This window comes from Musca autumnalis, unplaced genomic scaffold (genome assembly GCF_047663935.1).
Source record: "Musca autumnalis isolate F117 unplaced genomic scaffold, ASM4766393v1 scaffold_3, whole genome shotgun sequence".
NCBI classification, from domain to species: domain Eukaryota; kingdom Metazoa; phylum Arthropoda; class Insecta; order Diptera; family Muscidae; genus Musca; species Musca autumnalis.
The window spans coordinates 74047350-74068776 of NW_027411866.1; the positions used below are offsets into that span (position 1 = coordinate 74047350).

General features: G+C 37.7%; 1 protein-coding gene across 2 annotated transcripts in view; it reads right to left on the reverse strand.

The window, feature by feature from the left end:
- Positions 1-423: 423 nt before the first annotated feature.
- Positions 424-21427, reverse strand: part of LOC141400173 (potassium channel subfamily K member 1-like) — a 102289-nt gene continuing 81285 nt past the window's right edge. For both annotated transcript variants that reach the window (XM_073979626.1, XM_073979625.1), the window contains 4 exons: positions 16696-16836; positions 16417-16626; positions 16131-16334; positions 424-5027 (listed from right to left, as the gene is read on the reverse strand). In XM_073979626.1, the coding sequence (XP_073835727.1) occupies positions 4744-5027; positions 16131-16334; positions 16417-16626; positions 16696-16836 (839 nt within the window). In that variant the 3' untranslated portion in view covers positions 424-4743. The remainder of the gene's footprint in view (positions 5028-16130; positions 16335-16416; positions 16627-16695; positions 16837-21427) is intronic.

The following is a 21427-nucleotide window of genomic DNA, read 5'->3' on the forward strand; positions in this document are numbered from 1 at the left end:
AAAAAGAAATTGCATAATAGTTCCTTTTTGCTTTAACACAGTTTGTGGTGTAGGGTATAAAAAGTTCTGGCCCGCCGAACTTAACGAGGTTCTTTCTTGTTTTATTTCTTGGAGGTCTTGGGATTCGTGGCGAATATATGTATTTCTATCTTGTTGCAGTGTTTATAACAGTCTCCCGTAAATTAAGCCATGTTATATAAAAATTTTTGTAAACAAAATACTAGTTCTTTAAATATTAATATTTAATAATGTTTTGCCCTTGTTATGTATGTAAATATTTCATTTGTTTGTATTTTATTTTATATATGTATGTAGTTTTATTGTTGTTCTATGCATGTTTTTAGTTTTTAGTAATATTTATTGTAGAATTCCTTAAATATGTCTCCATTTGTTTGAATAAATAACAAAAAACAATAATAATAATTAGGTATATAAAATAGTTTTATTCGATGAGAATTGTATAAGGTAGTATATGCAAATATTTGTATAATAAACAAATTTCATAAAATTAACAATAAAAAAGTTTTATGTGTGGACGTTTAAATAGCTTATGATTTATTAACAAATAATGTATAATATGTAGGTATGTATAATAATATTTTATATATCAAACAATATTCGTAGTAATACGGTGTTCAATCACATCAATATTTTTTTATTTATTCAACTGTTAAAGATGCCTGACCATCTAAATAAGAAGTTATTCTAACAAACTCGCATGTAAAGCGAAACAATTTATCCTATTTGATGGTCAGGTAGCTTTTATAGGTTGATTTAAATATATCCCAGCAAAAATAACACTTACACAACCCCTTAGTAACCTATTATTTCAACAAGAACATGTCGCGCGTTGTATCTGGTTAAGTTTTGGCCACCAAAATAAAAGTAGTAGTAGTTAAAGTGAGTAGTAACGACTTTTAGTGACAATTTATTTAACTACCTATTTCAGTGGCCAAAAAATATCCATCGATTACCCGCGACACGTCCTTGTTAAAATAACGGGTTAGCAAGGTTTTCGTAAGGGGTATTTTTGCTTTGATATTTATGTTAAATAAGGTGCAACAATTTGTTACATTTTTAAATAATTACTTCTTATTTTTGTATAAGGAAAACCAAAAAATCATTACATTGAATGCACCATAAAGTAAACCCGTAGTTTAGCTTTAAGCTTTCTGGACACAGTTCCTAAGAAACACAAAGCTTCACTAAAATTCTAGATCATTACAGACTATACTAAACCTAATGAAAACTTGAGCACAGCATGTAGAAAATGAGACTTTTGGGGTCAGGGAACAAGTAATAAAGTATTAGTCAGCTTTGTCGACAGAGATATACCCTCAGCCTATGTGAGTTGAAACTTGCATCTATGGACAGATTGAATTCCTGTTACACAAACAAAATACTTTTCCCTCAAAACTATATATTCAGGATGCTACGGCCCTTTTCTGCCGACAAAAAATATGGTTTTGGAGTAAAGATGAAAAGTGTTGCGAAGGAAGTACTTGAAGGAATGGATCGATTTGGGTCTTATTTTGGGAGTCAAATCTTTTCGATAAATATCGCGTCTACCAGTCATTTTAGTTGGTCACCGTATAACTTAGATCTTTTGGACGACTATGTCAGGAGACATGAAATTGCCCTCGAAGAATATAATAACGCTGTAAACAGAACCACAATGAGTAGCATCTGTATAAATTTCCAAAGGATCTCCGAACAGACCCTAAGCTGCACTTAACATAAATGTTGAACTTTTGTGGAGGAAGTACCCTAAATAGAGAAAACCGATATGGACAACTTTAGAATTTAAATTAAGTTTAGAAAAATCCGAAGATCCGTTCAAGATAATCGAGCATACCAATTTAGTGAAATTTGTTGTCCATTGGAAGGGAAATACCGGAAATAGTCGATAGAATCGGCTGTTTCGTTCCAGAGTTATCGTGCGCCTCCAGTTACTACACATGGTGTCGTAGGACTTTCAAAATCATCGGGCCATTTTCTCAGGAAATATGAAAATGATTGTTCCTTCGTAACGGCGGCAGTAAATACAAGTTGGTGCAAAAAGAATCAATCGGCTGATCCTTTCGAGAGTTATCGTGCGATCGAGCCACTACACTTGGTACCGTAGGGCTTTCACAGCCCTTTGGGCAATTTACTCAGGAAATATGGACTTGCTCCTGAATAAAAACTTGTACCTTAGTAATGGCGAAAGCCAATACAAATTATTGCAAAAAAAAAAAAAAAAAAAAAACAAAGCTATTTGAGAGCGAGCCCAAATTTTGTATGGAAGTTACTCGAAGGATCTCATCTATGCCTGGTAGGAATTTTACGATGCGCCAAGTATGGACAAATTCGGTCACTGCCTTCGTGAGTTATCGTGAGCACAATTTTAGCGAAAAGTTTTGAACTTTTGTGGGGGAGTTACCCGAAGGAGTGGAACAATATGGCCCATCTTCGCACTTAAACTAAGTTTGGACAAAATATACCAAACTTTGGACCCGATCGGTTATCGTGGGCACCAGCCGCTAACACGACAGATTGAGGACACTTATCACAATTCTCAAATCCAGGTTCACCCAGTGGCATGATCATTGAGATTCCTTGTGGGCCATATGGTTAGAATGATTTCACGTTTCGGATGACACCTTCAACATCGCTCATCGTAAATTGTGGTGGTACTTACTCAACTGTGGTGGTAACTACACTCTTTGGGTTCTCTATAAACTGGAATGGAATGGACAGTTCTCTGAAGCGGTGATTGGTAAATTCTCTGAACCCTTGCCAATCATCTTTCCCATGGTTTAGAGAAGTGCGGAATTTAGAGGTTATGAAGTCGGGTGGTCTATTTACGGAGACGATGATAGGAAGATGGTCTGAGCAAAATGAAATGAAGGGTTGCCAGGATACCAGACCTGGTTATATCTAGCGAGCTGTGGCAATCGCTCGCTACTTGGTAGTAAGTAAGTTCCCTAATTCTTGGGTCTTCAGGGTTCGTACGACGAAGCTCATCACGCTCAGTTGTTAATCTCATGCAGCTGCTGAGAAATTTGATCTGATTTCGGGTATTCGACCATTAGATATGTAGCGAACAGTTGCAGCTGTGATGATGTCACCGAAAATTATCTCAGCTACCCGACGATCAGGGGTAATGAGCTCGGTGATTAGTAAATTTTCAATCAGTATTTCCATGGGTTAGAAAATTACGTCGGTCAGAAGTCGGGTGGTCTGTTTACGGAGACGATGGTCGGAAATTGGTCTAAGCTAAGGCAAATGACGGATTGCCAGTGCACGGCACAATGATGATATCTGGCCAGCTATTGTTGTTGTAGCAAGGAAACTTACGTAGAAGCAAAGGTTAGATGCTGTGTTCGCAGCCACTAGCGAAACACAATGGTTTCGGGGCAATCCGGCACGAAAGAAACCTCTGCTGTCGGACTGCTAGCTGTGGTAATCTCCTCTTATCCTTGTACGAGCGTCTTCATTCACCGTGCAAAAAGTGGAGCTAACAACTAGCTCGGCCAGCGCTGTACCGCTCTGGGACGGAATGCCAAAGCACGTGAGTTTGCCCTTTAAAAGCAAACTAATATCGGGCATATAAAGCGGGGCACAGCTATTTATCGGCGGTATGTACACATTAAGCACCTCTACCTTGACAGGCCGACACTTTACTGCTCTGGGGGATCTATTTCCTGATGTTGATGCGGTGTTTGGTTTTAGGATATCAGGGGCTTTGGATTTATTTCATCTGGTGGGGGATTTAAAATATTCGAAATATTTTAATATTCGAAAAACCACTTTGAAAGAAATTTCCTCATCCACCGGGATTCAAACCTGGGACCCTTCGGTTCGTAGTCTGGCACACTATCCACGGCACTACGCCAATTCTTTAATAATGAATGTACCGACATTGATAGTGTCGACTTCACAAAAAAATCTGTTGGATAATATGAAATGCGGTAACTCATATTAGCCCCTTGGTCTTCCTCTTCCTTCCTCAGTGCGCTCAAGCTTTCAAATGCCCTCTTTACATTTTATTTTTTGTTTTTGATCTAATGAACGGAGATTTTCTTTACCAAATAATGGCTAATGACAATAGGATGGATGGGAAAAAACTTTCCCTGTTTGTTTTTCTTCTTCTGATAATAACAGCTAAGTTTAGTAAGTTCTACAGTTAATGTTACTTGAATGCAGGTAGATAGGTATGCTAGGTATGCATTGAAGTAATCTTCTATTTACTAGTAGTGGTAGTATGTTGTAGTCAGTAGTAGTAGTAATTTTGTCAGGTTTTGCTTCTTTGAAAGCGGCTTAGTAAGTAGTTTTGAATTGATGCCGGTAACATGTAAGTAATTATATGTGTAATTTCCGAGGATATGATTTCTTTCTTAATGTTTGGGGGGGGATTCACTCCCCCATCATCAATGGCAACATTTGGTTGTGATAATAAAGATAATATACAAGAATTGTAGAGTGTTGCCATATCTTACATTTTGTGGGCGACAAAAAATGGCATCAACAATGTGTGGTAGGTCCTTAACTTGATCTTCTTGCAAAGTTGTTATTTTGTTTGGGTTTTAAAATGTAGTGTAGTGTATGTTATACCCTTATTCAAATGATATATTTATAGAGAGAGTGAGAGTATAATGAGACCAGTATATATTCCGAATACTTAAACATGTGAGTTATCTTCTTTGTGCTTCTGACACACTGCCCACTGACTGGATTATCATGCACCGCTTCCGCTGCCACTTATGGCAAACGTAAATCTCTGCTTTGTGATGACGAAGATGGCACCTCATCTGGACTGGGTGAATCATCACCACCATGTGGACGTATGCGTACAACAGCACGTCTTGTATCTTCGTTACGTTGTGGCATATATAGACCAGAGGGACCCGAATAACACGTGGTGTTGTTACCCGATAAACGTAGTTTTTCCGTTTCGCCAAGTGTACTTTCGGTGAAGAGTTGACCCAAATTCAATTGAGGAATATCGTAAAAGATAGTTAAGACCAACATCATAGCAATAAGACCTGTAAGAAAAACAAAACAACAATAAATATAATAATCATTATTACAATAAAACTTTAATGAATAACAAAAATTAATGTTAATATTTTTATCAAGTATCGTAATGACTAGTCTATCATTTTGCGAAACAAAATTACAAAATTACCAGAATCCTTGGAATTACTCATCCGCGGACAATGAAGGGCAGATGAGTGATTTCTAGTTAGTAAGCTGGTATGGACTTGGATAAAACCTCAGGGCTAGTGGATCGGCCAAGATCAAATGCCATTCTAAAATAACGTGAATTCTAGCATCATATTTATATGGCAATCTTAATCCGAGAACGCCAAACGTATTCGGATACTATTTACTACTCTAATACTCTACATTTGATTTTTAAAAGCATGTCCAGAATTTAAGTATCATTATACCCTACACCACTATGTGGGGAGGGTATTATAAGTTGGTTTTGGCCAAAAAGTTTGTAACGCATCGAAATAATGGTCGTAGACCCATACTTATATATACCAAAATGAATGTCTCGACGAGCTGAGTCGATCTGGCTATGTGTGTCCGTCCGTCAGTCCGTCTGTCCATCTAAACCTTGTAATCACGCTACAGGTCGCAATTTTGATCGGATCGTCACGAAATTTTGCATGTTGATGGGGGTGTCGGAGGGGAGAAGCCTATTGATTTTGGTGATGATCGGATAATATTTAGGGGTCGGAAAGGGCAAAAAACTTAGGTGGATAAAAAAACAACGTTTTTTTCCAAAGCGAATATCTCAGCTTCTGTATGGGGTATACCAAAAAGCAAAACCTGACAATTAAAGTAGAAAATATCATCTTTCCAATGATGTAAAGTAGGTGCTCGTAGGTGATCAAACAACGAAGATATCACAATAGTAGCAAATAAAACCGCAATTTTCATTTTTGCGATTTTAATTATATTGACGAAAATCACAGCTTTAGTTGTAAACTTTCCAAAAGCAAAGCCTGACTATGAAAGTAGAAGATCCCGTTTTTACAATGATGCAAACTAGGTCGGCGTAGGTAACCAATAGTCGGTAATACATCCCATTTTTCTATTTTTTTTGGAAATCACGCTACAGGTCGCAATTTTGATCGGATCGTCACGAAAATTTGAGGGTTAATGGCGGTCACACAGTTAAATAAGCCTATTGATTTTGGTGATGGTCGGATAATATTTTGGGGTCGGAATGGGCGAACACTTATTTGGAGAAAAGTCAACATTTTATTTCAAAGCCAATATCTCTGCTTCTTTAAGAGGTATATCAAAAGCAAGACTAGGCAAGGAAAGTAGAAAATATCACCTTTACAACGATGTAAAGTATGTTGTTGTAGGTGGTCAAATAGCAAAGATATGGCAATAGTCGATAATGCATCCCATTTTCCCTTTTTTTTTGTAATCACGCTACCGGTCGCAATTTTGATCGGATCGTCACGAAATTTTTGGGGGTTAATGGGAGTCCCACAGAGGAAGAAGCCTACTGATTTTAATGATGGTCGGATAATATTCAGGGGTCGGAATGGGCTAAAACTTATTTAGGGAAAAGGTCTACGTTTTATTTCAAAGCCAATATCTCTGCTTTTTTAAGAGGTATATCAAAAGCAAAACCTGGCAAGGAAAGTAGAAAATAGGTTGTCGTAGCTGCTCAAACAACAGAGATATCGCAATAGTCGGTAATGCATCCCATTTTCTGATTTGCTTGTAATCACGCTACAGGTCGCAATTTTGATCGGATCGTCACGAATTTTTCGGGAGTGGATGCGGGTCCCACAGAGGAAGAAGCCGGATAATATTTAGGGGTCGGAATGGGGAAAAACTCATTTGGAGACAAATTCAAAGTTTTATTCTTTGTGAATATATCGGCTTCTAGTACTGGGATTCCAACGGCAAAGCCTGTAAATGGAAGAAGAAAATATTACCTTTACATTGGTGTAAAGCAGGTTGGCGAAGGTGGTCTAACAAGGGAGATACCACAATAGTCGGTAATGCATCGAATTCTTCCATTTTTTGCAATCAAGCTACAGGTCGTAATTTTGATCGGATGGTCACGAAATTTTGGTTGCTTATGGGTGTCCCAGAGAGAAAGAGGCATATTATTTTTGGTGGTAGTCGGATTATATTCCCTAAAAGAAATGTTTAGCAGTGAAAAGCTTATGCACAGGGGTAGTGGTGTAGGGTATCACATGGTCGGCCCCATCCCGACTATAGCCTTTGCTCACTTGTTTTAATTTTAATGACATTTTTTTATTTTAGACCGTCCAATTTAGATGTAGAACCACTAATCATCAACTAGGAGGAAATACAATTTTCGAACTGTTTTGTAGGACTACTACTAAGGTTACAAAGTGATTTCCCTGAGCTACATTGATGTCTCACCTCGAGAACCCTTTACCAGGATAACGGAAGTGAAACAGTTTATGAACAATGACAAATCAACCCTCACAAGTGCAAACTGATGCGAAGAAGTCGACTCTAGCACTGCCGGCATAATAATATCAGGAGGCATGGTGAATTCTTCCAATCACCTTCGCTTTCTTGTTTATGGTTTATGTTTCTTTTGTAAAAAATAGCAACTTTGCTCCAAAATGTACTAAAAACATGTGATCAGTTTTGATCACATCATGACCCGAAGAGTCAACGGCAACGACCATGTTCATCGCAATATTAGAGGTTCTCGTTTTTCGTTTTTCTCATTTGCTGTTAAAACGCACTCATTTTGTTGAGTGGTTTCTTTATTAAAGTGAAACCGCCAGCCACCAAAAGGGAAAAAACTGATGCCATAAAGAAGAGTCTAGTTATCGACATGACAACTGTTACAACAACAGCAACAATATTAAGAGTTGGAGAGGTATTAAAATATTAAGAATATATTGAAGAACTTTGTTTTCATGTGAATATGATTTCCGCTGAAATGGCGCCCAATGTGGGGAGAATATTTTTTTAAAGTTTTTAATAAGGAGAATTTAAAATCTGTGGTAATGATAAATTCTCAAATGGCGTCCAACGAGGAATATTTTTTTTTTGATTTTATATTTTAATAACCAATAATTTAAAAATTGCACATATTTTTTAATAAGAATATTTTTTAAGTAAGTTAATAGGGAGCATTGTAAAAAAATGAAATTTTTTCGAGGCAAATTTGTTTTTTTTTTATACCCTACCCCACTATGTGGGGAGGGTATTATAAGTTGATTTTGGCCAAAAAGTTTGTAACGCATCGAAATAATGGTCGTAGACCCATACTTATATATACCAAAATGAATGTCTCGACGAGCTGAGTCGATCTGGCTATGTGTGTCCGTCAGTCCGTCCGTCCGTCCGTCTGTCCATCTAAACCTTGTAATCACGCTACAGGTCGCAATTTTGATCGGATCGTCACGAAATTTTGGGTGTTGATGGGGGTCCCGGAGGGGAAGAAGCCTATTGATTTTGGTGATCGTCGGATAATATTTAGGGGTCGGAATGGGCAAAAAACTTATGTGGATAAAAAGACAACGTTTTTTTCCAAAGCGAATATCTCAGCTTCTATACGGCGTATACCTAAAGCAAAACCTGATAATGATGTAAAGTAGGTTCTCGCAGGTGATCAAACAACGAAGATATCACAATAGTCGCAAATAAAACCCAAATTTTTATTTTTGCGATTTTAATTATAATGACGAATATCACAGCTTTGGTTGGGGACTTTCCAAAAGCAAAGCCTGGCTATGAAAGTAGAAGATCCCATCTTTACAATGATGTAAACTAGGTCGGCGCAGGTGACCAAATAACGGAGATATCGCAATAGTCGGTAATACATCCCATTTTTCCACTTTTTTGGAAATCACGCTACAGGTCGCAATTTTAATCGGATCGTGACGAAATTTTGAGGGTTAGTGGGGGTCACACAGATGAAGAAGCCTATTGATTTTGGTGATGGTCGGATAATATTTAGGGGTCGTTATGGGCAAAACACTTATTTGAAGAAAAAGACAACGTTTTTGTCCTAAGCGAATATCTCAGCTTCAATATGGGGTATACCAAAAGAAGAATCTGGCCATGAAAGTAGAAAATATCGCTTTTCTAATGATGTTAAGTAGGTTCTCGTAGGTGATCAAACAACGAATATATCGCAATAGCCGCTAATAGAACCCAACTTTTTATTTTTGCGATTTTAATAATAATGACGAATATCACAGCTTCGGTTGGGGATCTCCCAAAAACAAAGTCTGACTATGAAAGTAGAAAATCCCATCTTTACAGTGATGCAAAGTAGGTTGGCGTAGGTGGCCACATAACGGAGATATCACAATAGTCGGCAATACATCCCATTTTTTCATTTTTTTGTAATCACGTTACAGGTCGCAATTTTGATCGGATCGTCACGACATTTTGGGGGCTAATGGGGATACTACAGAGAAAGAAGCCTATTGATTTTGGTGATGGTCGGATAATATTCAGGGGTCGGAATGGGCAAAAAACTTATTTGGAGAAAAAGTCAACCTTTTATTTCAAAGCGAATATCTCCGCTTCTAAAAGGGGTATATCAAAAGCAAAACCTGCTAATGAAAGTAGAAAATATCATCTTTGCAACGATGTTACGTAGGTTGTCATAGGTGGTCAAATAACGAAGATATCGCAAAAGCCGCTAATAGAACACAACTTTTCATTTTTGCGATTTTAATAATAATGACGAGTATCACAGCTTTGGTTCGGGACCTTCCAAAAGCAAAGTCTGACAATGAAAGTAAAAAATCCCATCATTACAATGATGTAAAGCCGGTTGGCGTATGTATCCAAATAACGGAGATATCGCAATAGTCGGTAATACATCCCATTTTTCCACTTTTTTGGAAATCACGCTACAGGTCGCAATTTTAATTGGATCGTCACGAAATTTTGGGTTTTATTGGTAGTCCCACAGAGGAAAAAGCCTTTTGATTTTTGATAATGGTTGGATATTATTCAGGGGTCGGAATGTGAAAAAAATATTTGGAAAAAAGTCAAACGTTTTATTTCAAAGTTAATATCTCCCTTCTGTAGGAGGTATATCGAAAGCAAAACCTAGCAAGGAAAGTAGAAAATATCACCTTTACAACGATGTGAAGTAGGTTGTCATAGGTGGTCAAACAACAGAGATATCGCAATAGTCGGTAATGCATCCCTTTTTCCATTTTTGTGCAATCACACTACGAAATTTCGATCGGATCCTTACGAAATTTTGGGGGTTGATGGGGGTCTAACAGAGAAAGAAGCCTATTGATGATTGGCAAACATTCCACTTTTCCATTTTTTATTTGAGTTGTACTGTCGATTCACTTAAATGCGTTTCAAAAAAATTGACCTGTGATAATGAAGACATTCAGAGCAAAGGCGCTAAGCTATCCCAATTTTAATATTTTGAATTTTATTAGTCAAAAGCTTATGAAGAGGGGTAGTGGTGTAGGGTATCACATAGTCGGCCCCGACCCGACCATAGCCTTGGCTCACTTGTTTATTAATAAAAATGAAATGGCGCCCAACTGTGGGAAATACTATTACTAATTTTCTCGTTGGAGTTGTGCTGAATGATCGAAGATTTTTTGCAAGTGAAAAACGAAATCCGAAGATTCAAACCGCCACAACTACCCAGCAAAAATACTCATTACAAAACCCCCTACTAGCCCCTTATTTTAGCAAGGACATGCCGCGCGAAATATGTAGTTATTTTGTGGCTACTTATAGAAGTAGTTAAATAAGTAGTCGTGACTACTACTCATTACAAAACCCCCTACTAATCCATTATTTTAAAAAGGGCATGTCGCGTGACTATTTTGGAAGTAGTTAAATAAGTAGTCGTGACTACAAATTTTGCGCGACATGAAATAATGGGTTAGTAGGGGGTATTGTAATGAGTACTTTTGCTGGGTACCAAATAATGCCGTTAGTTACACAGCTCATCAATATATCGGCTATGGAGTGGCTTCTCTGGGAATCACGAGTGCCGTGCTGCGTGAGAAGTTCTCCGTGAGAAATGGTGAGAGACGAAACGTATTTCTGCAATAAAAAGGTGTACAGGAGACATGAACCCCCCATATGGTATACCGAAATTCATATCTCGACAAGATTTTGAGATCTGTGTACGTACGTCCATTAGAAATTGTAATCAAACTCCAGGCCGCAATTATGGACCAATCGTCATAAAATTTTGTATGGATGTCGGATTCAGACCCGAATAGACCCTATTTGATAGCAAAATATTGAATGGGTGAAATTGAACAAAAACAATATTTTCAACGATTTTGTAGCGGCTCTGTAGGTCGCAATTATAAGCTGATCGGCGAGAAATTTTAAGTAGAGTTTGGGTTTACGACAAAGAAGAAACTCCAATTTAACATGATGAACAGATAATAGTTTGCGGGTTAAATGGACCAAACCTTTTGTGTGAAAATTGGTACAATTTTTATCTTCAATCCTGAAAAATATGTTTATACCGCCTAAGTTATATTTAGAAGAGGAACTCTTGACCTTTCCATTGATGCCAATTATGTTGATGTACGTGATCAGATAACAGAGTTACAGCCCACTATATACGGGGATCCCTCACTTTTAATAGTGTTTAGTGTAACCATAATCACGCTAGAGGTCGCATTTATAGTTCCATGCTGAGACATTTTACACGAGATAAGAATTTTGGTTGGGTGCCACCGTGGTGCAATGGTATGCATACCGGCCTTGCACGCTGAAGGTCGTGGAATCGATTCCCCGGCTAGTCAACATCAAAATTTTCAACGGTGGCAGAATACCCCTCAGTAATGTTGGCGACATTTCCTGAGTATTTCAGCCACGAAAAACTTCTGTACAAAGTGGTGTTTTAAGACACGCCGTTCGGACTCGGCGATAAACAGTAGGTCATTGTGCTAATATGAATCGGGGTGCACTCATTGATATGAGAGAAGTCTTCCTTGTCCGGTATGGGATGTTTGTGGAACAATTATATAAGAATTTTGGTCAAGGATAATGTCAATAATTATACCCTACACCACTATGTGAGGAGGGTATTATAAGTTCCGTTTTGGCCAAAAAGTTTGTAACGCATCGAAATAATGGTCGTAGACCCATACTTATATATACCAAAATGAACGTCTCGACGAGCTGAGTCGATCTGGTGTGTGTCGGTCCGTCCGTCTGTCCATCTAACCCTTGTAATCACGCTACAGGTCGCAAGTTTGATCGCATCGTCACCAAATTTTGGGTGTTGATGAGGGTCCCGGAGGGGAAGAGGCCTATTTATTTTGGTGATGGTCGGATAATATTCAGGGTCGGAAAGGGCAAAAAACTTATTTGGAGAAAAAGCCAACGTTTATTTCAAAGCGAATATCTGCGCATCTATAAAGGGTATATCAAAAGAAAATATCACCTTTACAACGATGTATAGTAGGTTGTCGTAGGTGGTCAAACAAAGAAGATAACGCAATAGTCGCTAATAAAATCCAACTTATCATTTTTGCGATTTTAATTATAATGACGAATATCACAGTTTTGGTTGGAAAGCTTCCAAAATCAAAGCCTGACTATGAAAGTAGAATATCTCACCTTTACAATGATGCAAAGTAGGTTAGCGTAGGTGGCCAAATAACGAAGATAGAGCAATTATCGGTAATACATCCATTTTAAATTTTGTTTCGAAATCGCGCTACAGGTCGCAATTTTGATCGGATCGTCACGAAAATTTGGGGGTTAATGGGGGTCCCACATACATAGGAAGAAGCCTATTGATTTTGATGATGGTCGGCTAATATTCAGGGGTTGGAGTGGGCGAAAACTTATTTGGAGAAAAGGCAACGCTTTATTTCAAAGCCAATATCTCTGTTTCTTTAAGAGGTATATCAAAAGCAAAACCTGTCAAGGAAAGTAGAAAATATCACCTTTACAACGATGTAAAGTAGGTTGTCGTAGGTGGTCAAACAACAGAGATATCTCAGTAGTCGGTAATGCATCCCATTTTCCGTTTTTTTGTAACCACCCTACAGGTCGCAATATTGATCGGATTGTCACGAATTTTTTGGGAGTTGATGCGGGTCCCGCAGAGAAAGAAGCCTATTAGGTTTGGTGATGGTCGGATAACATTCAGGAGTCGGAATAAGCAAAAAGCTTATGTGGCGAAAAGTCAATGTTTTTTCTTATGCGAATATCTCCGATTCTGGTAGGAGTATTCCAAAAGGAAAGCCCGTCAATAGGAAAAGAAAAGATCTCCTTTATATTGATGTAAAGTATGTTGGCGTAAGTGGGCAAACAACCGAGATATAGCAAAAGTCGGTAATATATCCAATTTTTCCATTTTTTGTAATCACGCTACAGGTGGAATTTTGATCGGATTTTGATAGGGGGTGTTGATGGGGGCCCCACAGAGGAAGAAGACTATTGATTTTGGTGATAGTCGGATAATATTTAGGGGTCGGAATGGGGAAAAACTCATGCGGAGACAAATTCAAAGTTTTATTCTTTGTCAATCGTAGGGACATTCTAACGGCAAAGCCTGTCAATGGAAGAAGAAAATATTACCTTTACATTACAAACAAGGGAGATACCACAATAGTTGGTCATGCATCCAATTATATTCCCTAAAATAAATGTTTACCAGTGAAAACCCCGTCCCGACTATAGCCTTTCTCACTTGTTTTTGATAACGATCGAATAGTATTTAGCGTGTGAAATTGACCACAACGTTTGTGGGAAAATATCCAAATTTAATATTTTGTCTATATTTTAAACTCTGAGGGCATACTTGGACAAATTACGAAAACGGAACTTGAAAACGAACTCTTAACCTCTCAATTGATGCAAATTATATCAAGGTATCTTTTAGATAACGGAACTACTGTTTACATATAAGTGGGTTGGTCCTTCACCATTATGTAAAGAAATATGTACATTTACCTTCCATGCCACAAAATTTCGTAATGATGATAGACAAGTTTTGAAATTATAATGGAGGTTTTCCAAGCGATGCAAAAACTATTTCTAATGCCTTTAATACTTTTCTTCTTAAAACAAATTTTTAATTTTTTTGAAGAAATATGTATATAGCCAAAATGGTTTTTAAGAAAGAGCTTTGTAATTTGGTACAAAAGTTTCTATTAATCCTAGGATGTTTGGTATTGCAAATGGACTATATCGGTCCACGTTTTGATATAGCCCCCATAGAATGGTACCACCCGATTTTCGGTATTTTGAACGTTTTAGCCTGAGTTTCACACCGAAATGGCTGAAATTTGGTACTTAGTCTTCGTTGGGTTACAGAAATTTGTCGGTATATGTTCACGCCTTCATATAGCCAACATAGAACGGTACCTCCCGATTTTCCGTATTCCGAAGGTTGTAGCCACAATAATCCACTTGGTCTTCATTTGGAGTATTAAACGTTCCATACGAAATTTGTCAATATGGGTCCCCGCCCTCATATAGCCCCCATTGAACGTACCTCCCGGTTTTCGGTGTTTTTAAGGTTGTTACCTTAATATTCCTCAGAAATGGCTGAGATTTCGTATTTAGTCTTCGTTGGGGTGTACAAATTTCCCTCAGAAACTTGTCGGTAAAGGTTCACTCCTTAGTATAGCCCCCATAGAACGGTACTTCCTTATTTCCGGAGTTTTGAAGGTTGTGTCCTCAATATTCCAACGAAATGACAGAAATTTGGTACTTGGTCTTCATTTGTGGTATTAAACTTCCATATGAAATTTGTAGGTATAGGTCTACGCCTTAGTATAACCCCCATAGAACGGTACCTTCCTATTTACGGTATTTTGAAGGTTTCAGCCTCATTATCATACCGAAATGGCTGAAATTTAGTACTTACTTTCTCCTTGAATTTTGTTTCATATAGCACACATAGAACGATACCTCCCGATTTTCGGTATTTTGAAGGTTGTGGCCGCAGCAACCCACCGAATTGGCTGAAATTTGGTATTAAGTCGTTGTTAGAGGTAAAAGCCTTTCTGACTGAAATTCGTCGGTATAGGTCCACGTTCTGATATAGCCCCTATAGAACGGTACCTCCCGATTTCCGCAATATCCCACCGAAAAACCAAAATTTGTTATTTAGTCTTCCATGTGATTTTAAAATATTCCAGAAGAGAATTATTAGTATTGGTCCGCGGGTTCCTATATCCGCCATAGAAGCGTGCCTCTTGATTTTCGGTATTTTGAAGGTTTTAGGTGTAGGTATATACGTTTTACTATATCCCCCATGGAACGGTATCTCCCGAATTACGGTATTTTGAAGGTTATTAGTTTTACCGAACGAAAGGAAACTAATTGTTACATTTTACTTCAATACAACTCGTGGTGGAGGGTATAACAAGTTCGGCCTGGCCGAACTTAACGTCGTTCTTACTTGTTTATGTTTTATTATTTTTAAACTCTGTTTCAATAACCTGAGTAGAATTTAAAATATTTTGTATTAAATTTCAATTAGGGTCTATGACTTATTGTCTGATTGAAATGTGTGTTTTGCCTACTTATGTTGAATGGAAATCGAATTTATTCAACAACCATCAATATTTGTTAACGGTTGTTTTATTTGGCCTCATTTAAAATATTGGCAAATAATGATGCATAAATATTTGTCACAAACGTGTGTTTTATTATGAAACTGTTGGATATTAGCTGTCGGAACATAATAACTGCAGTATGTACACAATTTCAGGCAAAGGGTATATGTGGTCTATAATTTAGAAGGTAATTAAATTTGAAAACAACGATTAAATTAATTTATATTGAATAATTCTCCGATAATGGAGGAACTAGGTACTTCCGGTACTATCCAACTTTACAAATCACTTATCTGCTGAAGTTATTGTCAAATGTGGTCTTGGTGTACACCTTGCTAATTAATGCCTCTATGAAAAAAATTTTCCTTTCTTGTACTTAAGGTTTGGTCTCATCTTACATTTACACGTATCTTCTTATTGTATTCAAATATTCCTTTTCAATAAAATCTTCATCTTAGATTGTACTGTATCTAGGTCACCATGGCTTACTTGACAGATTTACAAATCTATACACATAATATCCCTTGTTCTTTTTCGCATTCTTATCAATGTAGACAAGACTGTTTTTCCATTACCAATACTTACCCAATACTAAATAGGCGGTTATTAACATTTTATACAATGAACGATTATCAATGGAGACACCATCACCGGGTATATAATCACCCAAACCAATTGTTGTCAATGATATGAAACAGTAATAGAAAGCATCCAATATACCCCATGTTGGTTCCAAATAACTAAAAACAGCAGTTGGTATGGCAAAGAAGAGCGTTACGACAAGTATCACTGTTATAAGAAGAGAAGGAGAAGAGACAAATAAAAATGTTATTAATAAATCCTTATTAGCCAAAGCTCTTAGCCCACTTACCCACAATGGCCAAATGTATGACACGTATATTAAACGGTTGATACAAATGTCCCAATCTCGAATTTAATTTTCCCAATAACCAATTTGCTGGTATTAACAGTTTCTCAACCATGGCACTCAGCAGGACCAGTGTCAACGGTATACCAATGGCGGCATAAATCATGCAAAATATTTTACCCGTTTGACTTAAAGGTGTTACATGGCCATAACCTATACCAAGTTAATAGAATATTTTATTAGTGTACACATTTAGAAAATCCATAAGGTCAAATATCTCACCAATTGTTGTTATAACCGTACTGGAGAAGAACAACGCCTGCCCAAAACTCCAATTCATTTCATTTGTTGCATTACGCAGCGGCGAGATGCCGCGATCATTTGCCGTAATCACAGCTTTAAGGAACTCCTCCAAATCGTCATCTGAAAAGAGAAATACAACAAAATTATATTAGATAAGTAAGAAAGGCGTTAGGTTCGGCTAGGTCGAAATTGTTATACCCTCCACCACGATTTAAATTGAAGTCAAATTGAAAAATTATTTTCCTTTCGTTTATGAAGAAGACTAAATACCAAATTTTAGCAAGTTCAGTAAAACAATGTGGTTAACCTTCAAAATACCGAAATTTGGGAGGTACCGTTCCATGGGAGTTATATCAAAACGTCGTCCGTTGTTCTGGCGGAAAGTTTTTAATCTCAAAGAAGACTAAATACCAAATTTGCGATATTTCGGCAAAACTTTCAAAATACCGAAAATCAAGAGGTCGCTTCTATGGGGGATGTAGGAACCCGTGGACCTATTCTGATAATTCTCTCCTGGAATATTTTATAACCCCATGGAAGACTAAATAACAAATTTCAGTCTTTCAGTGGGATATTGACGTCACATCCTCCAGAATTACGAAATCCGGAAATTTATACCCCCAGCGAAGACTAAGTACCAAATGTCAGCCATTTCGGTGTGATAATGAAGCTAAAACCTGGACCTGTACGGACAAATTTAGAGGGAAATGTTTTGTGGTGGCGAAGAAGACTAAATACAACATTACAGCCATTTCGGTGGGATATTGAGGCCACAACCTTCAAAATACCGAACATCGGCAGCTACCGTTCTATGGGAGGTATATAAAGGGGGACCTTTACTGACAAATTTCAGGTGGAAAGTTTTTATCCTCCAAGGAAGACTAAGTGCTATATTCAGTCATTTTGGGTTGGATATTAAGGCCAGAACCTTCAAAATACCGAAAATCGGGAGGTACCGTTCTTTGCAAGCTATATAAAGCAAAGTTGTATTTTGAAGCTTTTAGCTTCATTATTACACCGAAATTGCTGAAATTTGGTATATAGTCTTCGTATACAATTTTCACCTTGCAATTTGTCTGCATAGGTCCACGCCTTCATATAGTCCCATAGGACGGTACCTCCCGATTTTCGGTATTTTGGAGGTTTTAGCCTCATTATTACACCGAAATGGCTGAAAATTGGTATTAAGTATTCGTTGGGGGCTTATAACTTTCCACCAGAAATCTGTCGGTATAGGTCCTCGGCTTCATATAGACCCCATAGAACCGGATCTCCCCATTTTAGGTATTTTGAATGTTGTGGCCTCAATATCCACCCGAAATGACTGAAATTTGGTGTTCAGTCTTCATAGTTTTTGTGAGCTTATTGAATACATCAAACTCTTGTCTTTAAATATGAGAATTTTCCTTTAAATTAATGGTCAAAAACGGCCCATTTTTTTTTTGTAAAAAAATCGAATTTTGACTTTCGCTGTCTCTCTTTTTAAAGCAAGATTATTACGTACTTAATAAGCCCACAAAAATATATGATGATCGGTTTATTCGTTTTCGCCCTATAGCCAACACCGCAAAACGCTTTGTTAAAAAAAGGGGGTAACCCCTGAGTAAGGTCGTCACTGAAAAGAGAAATAACATGTTCGTCTGCAAACCTCTGCAGCTGGAACCTTTATACGTTTGAAGTCCTCACTTTTCACAACTCAAACATCAAATAATATCGATATACACTTTTATACAATTTTTTCCCACTCCACTAATTTTAAAACTTGGTTCACATAATCGATGTACTAAGTACCACAGACTTGGGTAGCTGTAAACACCATATGATCACTGTTTACTTCCAAACAAAATTAAATCCATGCTTATTACATCCAAAGCAACTGCAAATAAATTAATTAATATTTAAATTACTTTAAATATTAAAATATTGGATCACAGGGTTGTCCCTGACAAGGGTGCTACCAGAGGTGAATCGTACAGGCCGATTTCACGCCACTAGCAAAGATCTTAGAGGCACTATTCCTCCCCACGATGAGAAGCTGTTTTCCAGTTGCCCAACATCAACATGGTTTCGGAAAATGCATTGTACTACAACAGCATTAGACACCATATCCACACATATCAGTAGAGGACTAAACCAGAACAGGCCGCGCGACCCAATTCAGAAACAAGAAGTCCAAAACCTGTAGAGTGAAACCGAGAGTTCCCAAGGAGGGTCCTATCGTCGATGTCTACATAGCTGGCCTAGTGCAGTTCTTTCGTCTCAGGAATATGAAAATATCCGCCGCTAAATCCACTGCCACACTGTTCACCACTTGTGCGGCAGAAATGAGGCTCCCACTGAACATATTGGCGGATTCCGACCACTAACTACCCAAAATATTGGGTGTAACGTTCGATAGCATGTTTAAGTCGTCCGCGCAAGCCACAGCTATTTGCGATACGATCAGAAATAGAAACAAGGTCCTGAAGTCGCTGGCCGGCAGCTCTTGGGGTGTTGGCAAAGAAACATTGTTGACTTGTTACAATGTTGACCTGTTACAGTAGGCCGGTTTGTGGTAAGCTATGGGGCGCCAGCGTGGTATGCAAATGTTAGCGCTACGCAGTGTAAGAATATTCAAACCTGCCAGAATACCGCCATGAGGAGTGCAACAGGGTACCTCTTCATGACAACAGTGGAGCATCTTCATGAGGAGACAAAGGTTTTACCGGTGCATCAGCACAACAGGATGTTGTCGATGCAGTACCGCTGCAGTACCTTGGGTGTTATCGCCGTGAGCATCCCTGTCACGATTTAATGGACAGATTTCTCCCAACCAGGCACGTCTGGAGAGATCTTCATGATACAGAGAGATAGAGGTCCGAAGGTATAAAAGAGAACCTTTAGACCAACGAGCCTATCGGGCAGGCTTGGATGCAGTGTGAATGCCATGCCCCATCCATCGCAGCAGAAGAACGCCAGCTGCCAAGGTAAACACGAGTGGTTTTAGCTCAGTTAAGATCCAGACGATACAGCAGCCTCAATTCGTATTGAACCCGAATTTATGCCAGATACCCAACACATGCCCGGCAAGAGGATTGGGACCAAAGGTCCCACATAAAATTTTATTTTTTCGCATAAGTGGAGTTAAAGGGCATGTCTCGGTACAAAATTTACAATTTTTTTCGGAACAAGTCCATATTTCCTGCCGACTCCAAATTACAGTTTGTTTTTTGGACATCGTAAATTATCTTCCAAACGTACATCAAGTTATCAACATGTAAACAATTATTAAGTTCGGCCGGGCGGAACTTTTTATACCCCATAAAATATTCTGAACTAAAATGGAATAGACGGTTACCCCAAATGTCTAAATTAGATCAGAAAACGTCAAAAGGTCAAAAATGTCTTCAATCGAGCGGAACCTTTTTATGGGGCCTATATCAAAATGTGAACATATGTACATATATAGACAATTTTTGTGGAAAATCGGGAGACCTATGACATTTTTTGGTGAAGAAGTTTTGTGACCGCCGGGAGTCTCAAATGCCAAATTAAAGCTAGTTCGACTAAAAATTTTAACTAAAATACCGAAAATCGAGAGGTACCAAACCATACAATATCAAAACATATACCTGTGTTGACAATTTTTGGCGTAGAAGTGTTGCGAATACTAAGAACTTCAAATGTTAACACCTAAAAATAACGAAAATCGGGAGGTACCGTTATATATGGGCTATACCAAAATAATTTTAGTGGAGAAGTTTTGTGATTGCAGGGAATCTTAAATGGCAGACATAGGAAATGTATTCCAGTTCTAAAGGAGTATCCGAAAATCTTTATATCTTCCGTTGATTTTCGAATATTCCTTTAGAGCTTGGTCCGAAATTCTGCAAAAATCAAAAATTCCCACAGAATTCCCATATTTTCGTTTACAAGTTCTAAACGAATTTTCTATTTTTCCGACAAAACTTTCCGAACTCGTGGGAATCTTCACACAATTTTATTCCGACTTCGAATTTTCCTTCCGATTTTTCCCGGCAAAATATTCCGAATTCGTGGGAATCTTCACACAATTTTGTTCCGATTTCGAAATGAACTCGGCATCAGAATCGGAAAGTTGTGCAGAGTTTCAAAGAATCTGTTTTTACAAACTTCTTGCGAAGCACCTTTTTATACTCTCAGCCTTTAGGCTAGAAAGGGTATATGGGAAATGTTGCCAATTATTTCATATTCCATTTCCAAAAAATTGATTTTTTTCTTTTCGCGCTACATTAACGATTTTTGGTACGTAGTTTAAGAAAAAATTCCCCAGTACAAATCCGCTCGCGAGCAAATTTTTGGTTGTTGCGGACAAATGTTATCGCGGTTTTACTTCTGCTTTTAAGAAAAAATTATTATAAAAACGCTAATTATTTTTTTGAGCACAATTGTCACTAAAAAGTTATCACGAAGTGACGTCATTAAGTAGATTGCATAATATTTGGAAAATGTTACTCAGCATTCGGAATTTACAAAAAATTTACAAAATTTTAAATGTAATCCGAATTTTTTGAAAATATAGGTCCATTTACCCGTCAAAAATTACTAAAAGGTAACAGTTTTAAAGAAAGACTTCACGGGGAATCAAATGAGACAAAACTTATAATCATCGGGATAGTAGTTAGGAGATTATAGCCAAAATAAGCACATATTTGTGTTACAAAAAAACAAATTTAGGTTTGGAATAATAGTT